The sequence below is a fragment of the Prionailurus viverrinus genome, chromosome D1 (genome assembly GCF_022837055.1).
Source record: "Prionailurus viverrinus isolate Anna chromosome D1, UM_Priviv_1.0, whole genome shotgun sequence".
NCBI lineage: Eukaryota > Metazoa > Chordata > Mammalia > Carnivora > Felidae > Prionailurus > Prionailurus viverrinus.
In genome coordinates, this window is record NC_062570.1 from 21,139,640 (window position 1) to 21,143,696 (window position 4,057).

The following is a 4,057-nucleotide window of genomic DNA, read 5'->3' on the forward strand; positions in this document are numbered from 1 at the left end:
TCCGTGTATGTATCATAGCCCCCAGGAAGAAGGACTGTGCTACCTATTTTTGTGCTTTCCAGAAGCATCTTTGAAAGAGCACAGAGAAAAGGGCATGAACTTTGGAGTCAGATGGACTTGGGCTGATATCTTATCATCATCACTTATTGGCAGGAAGGCTCAACTCCTCATCTCATGCTCAGTATGTCAACTCCACATTAAAAAAATGTTTTTGTTTTTTTTTTTTTTAAAGTAGGCTTCACACCTGGTGCGGAGCCCAATGCGGGGCTTGAACTCATGACCCTGAGATCAAGACCTGAGCTGACATTAAGAGTCAGAAGCTTAATCGACTGAGCCACCCAGGCGCCCTGCAACTCCACATTTTTAAAATGGAAATAACGATACATGATGAGTGATCTGTTAACAGTGGCCATTAACCCTGGGACATGGGACAGAGTACAACATCCTCACTTTTTCTCAACCAGTTACCCAACCCACCAATTTCCCCATGACTCTTTCAGTGTGACAATACTACTATTTTGCAGAAAAGACTATTACACTATTGGACAGTTCATCTATATTAGAATATTCTTTACATGCAGTTTAAATAATGATATCTAACTTCTATCACTTAGTTCTATCCTGGCCCTTGGAATATAGTGAAATTGTCAAACTAGGCAACATGTGCAAATAGAAAACAAATTTTTGATAAAATTGTCCATACTATATTTTATCACTTCTGGCACGTAAGTGATGGATGAAAAAATCTGGCTACTGGCTATTGATCTTTGATATTTTTCTGTGACTCCTCTTTTCCTATTTCTCTCTTAAGAACTTTGCCTGCACACACCAATTTTAAGAAAATTTCATGGAAGCAGTGGGAATAGAACAATTATAGAGCTTTTGAATATTAAAATAAAAGGTAGCTTAGAGATCATCTTGCTTAACTTTATTTTACAGGTAAAGAAAATGAGTCCTAGAGAGGTTAAGTGAAGGAGAGGTAGATTGAAATGTTCTCTAAGAATTTAGAAATAAGGATAATCAGATTTTTTGCTGAATAATAAAATTTAAAAAATAACACATAAGTAATCTGAGCAGATATATAAAAACATTGACTTAGAATGACTATTAGGTCATGACAGCAAAACATATAAATCAAAACATTTATAATAACATAATACATGATACACTACGATATACAGCATAGAAATAACCTATAAAATAGGTTAAAATAAATAATAATAAATAATAAAATAATAATAATAATAATAATAAAATATAATAATACAGAGTATTTGTATATGCACTTAAATAAATATAATAGCTGGAAATAATCTAAATATGAATAGAAAAGAATAAAATAAAATAAAATAAAATAAATTTTTTTTAATGTTTATTTATTTTTGAGAGACAGAGAGAGAGCACAAGCAGGAAGGGGACACAGAGAGAGAGGGAGACACAGAATCCGAAGCAGGCTCCAGGATCTGGGCCGTCCGCCCAGAGCCCGACGTGGGGATTGAACCCATGAACTGTGAGATCATGACCTGGGCCAAAGGTGGAAGCTTAACTGACTAAACCACCCAGGTGCCCCCTTAGTTTCTATTTTTAACATTGGAGAAACTTGAATTCAAGTTTTGCATGAAAGTTATTTGTAACATGTAAAAAGCAATATGGGTATCAGCTCAAGGCTTAGAAACAATAATAAACATGTAGGTTGATGCCACAGAGAAACAGGCTTTTTATGTGGATGTTTTACTTATCTTGGATCTTTTCCACAAGCTGCCATCCTTGCTGAGTTGTTTTGCCCGATCTCCATTGGAATTGAAAGAACAAATATGGAAAAATCATGTCTGAAAGCAGGAAACTTTCTCGAGTTTCCACCTCTGCACCTAGGAGTTTCTACTCTCTGCATGGATCCTTCTTTCCTCTCTGTCTTAAAAACTCCCTGGTTACGGATGTCCCATCTGGTGCCCTAAATTCTAGTGTCTTCTGCACGTCTGCAATGCCTGAGTCAGTGAGGCAGCACATCCTTGCGACCTCCCAGCCTCCACAATGCTGCCTTCATCTCTTTGTTGCGGAGCGTGTAGACGATGGGATTAAGCAAGGGGGTGATGACAGTGTAGAAGACGGCGACCACTCCATCCAGGGTTTCCTGAGAGCCAGGGCGAAGGTAAATGAAGGTGCAGGGCACATAGTAAACAATGACAACAGTGAGGTGGGCAGCACAGGTGGAGAAGGCGTTGCGGCGCCCATCAGCGGACTGGATTCGCAGGATGGCAGCCACTATATACCCATAGGAAGTGAGGATGAGCATGAAGCAGGTGAGGGCCAAGAACCCAATGTCCACAAAGGTGACCAGCTCATTGACGGTGATATCAGCACAGGCTAGACGCAGCATGGCGGGAATGTCACAGAAGAAGTAGTCTACCTGGTTTGGGCCACAGAAGGGCAGCCGGAATATGAAGCTTGTTTGGAAAAGTGAGTGGAGGGTACCTCCCAGCCAGGTGCCCAAAGCCAGGTAATTACAGACGTTCCGGGTCATGATGGTGGCATAATGTAAAGGCTTACAGATGGCCAAGAAGCGATCATAAGCCATGAGCGTGTAAAGGAAGCATTCAGTACAGCCCAGGAAATGGAAAGAAAAGAGTTGGATTACACAGCCTCCAAAGGAGATGACCCTGCTATCCAAGACAAAGCCAGCTAGCATCTTGGGGACAATGGCAGAGGAAACGGTCATGTCCAAGAAGGAGAGATGACACAGGAACCAGTACATGGGGCGGTGAAGCCGGGTGTCCACCAAGACGGTGAAGATGATGAGCCCGTTGCCAGAGACAGTGAGGGCATAGATGACCAGGAAAGCCAGGAAGAGTGGCACCCCTAGCTGCGGTGGGTGGTGCAGGCCCACCAAAATGAAGTGAGACACAGAAGTCTGGTTTCCACAGTGCATTTCCTTGCTGTTCACATCTGCTAGAAGAAGTAGCAGAAAGGAGAGCTCAAGGCCCTTTAGATTCTCTAGGCATGGAACACATATCCTGTGCTGTTCCCAAACACGGACAGAGAAGGGTCTCAGAAAGGCATCTCAGAAAGAGAGATTATGCCCTAACTCTTGTTCTCAATCATTCTGTAATCCCACCCCCAACCACCCCTCACGCCCACCTACCTGCCCAACCCTTGATTTTGGGATTCTGCTGGGTTCCATGGAGTAAGTGTTTTGTCCAAGTTTAAAACCTACGTAACAGATTATCGGTATGTAATTCGGGAGAGTGAAGGAAGGAAAGACCATACACAGAGCCTTTCGTGCAAGGAAGTAGTACAGTCACATAAACCCTAAATCAATTCATGAAGAAATGGCTATTCCATGGTGTTCCTTAACTTTGATCTCTGCTCTGTATACCAGAGAGGTAAGTAACAGCTTATTTATTTATTTATTTATGTATTTAATTTTATTTTTTAATGTTTATTTATTTTTGAGAGAGAGAGAGAGAGAGAGAGAGAGAGAGTGAGCATGAGTGGGGGAGGAACAGAGAGAGAGGGAGACACAGAATCCCAAACAGGCTTCAGACTCCAGGCTCTGAGCTTTCAGCACAAAGCCCGACTCGGGGCTAGAACTCACAAACCTTGAGATCATGACCTGAGCTGAAGCCGGACGCTCAACTGGCTGAGCCACCCAGGCGCCCCACAGCTTATTTATTTTTTAACAACAGCTCCTAATGTAGGCGTGTGCAATAAAAATCAGCATAGATTTTTAAACATGCATTGTATGGGCTACACATCGAATGGCATGGGAGCTATAAATAACTATGTTCATAAACTGTACCTCAAAAATACACATGCCATTTAAAAATCTTTCAGGATAGTGAAGAAATATAAAATCTCAACCAAAGGGGACCTGTTGTCATCTCTTCTCTCTGCTTCTGGATAAGTGCAGCCCATCTGTCAATCCACCCATCCATCCATCTGTCTATCTGTTCATTCGCTAAGGAAGCATGCATTATATCCTAAGAGCATGGCCTCAGAGGTCAGACCAGAATTAAAAATCCTAGCTCTTCCATTTATACTCATTGGTAAACTTGGAAAA

General features: G+C 41.8%; 1 protein-coding gene across 1 annotated transcript; it reads right to left on the reverse strand.

Annotated features, from left to right (window-relative positions):
• Positions 1–1,990: 1,990 nt before the first annotated feature.
• LOC125177277 (olfactory receptor 10G6) lies at positions 1,991–2,980 on the reverse strand. Its single transcript, XM_047879448.1, has one exon. The coding sequence runs from the start codon at positions 2,924–2,926 to the stop codon at positions 1,991–1,993; it is 936 nt and encodes a 311-aa protein (XP_047735404.1). The 5' UTR covers positions 2,927–2,980.
• Positions 2,981–4,057: the final 1,077 nt, after the last annotated feature.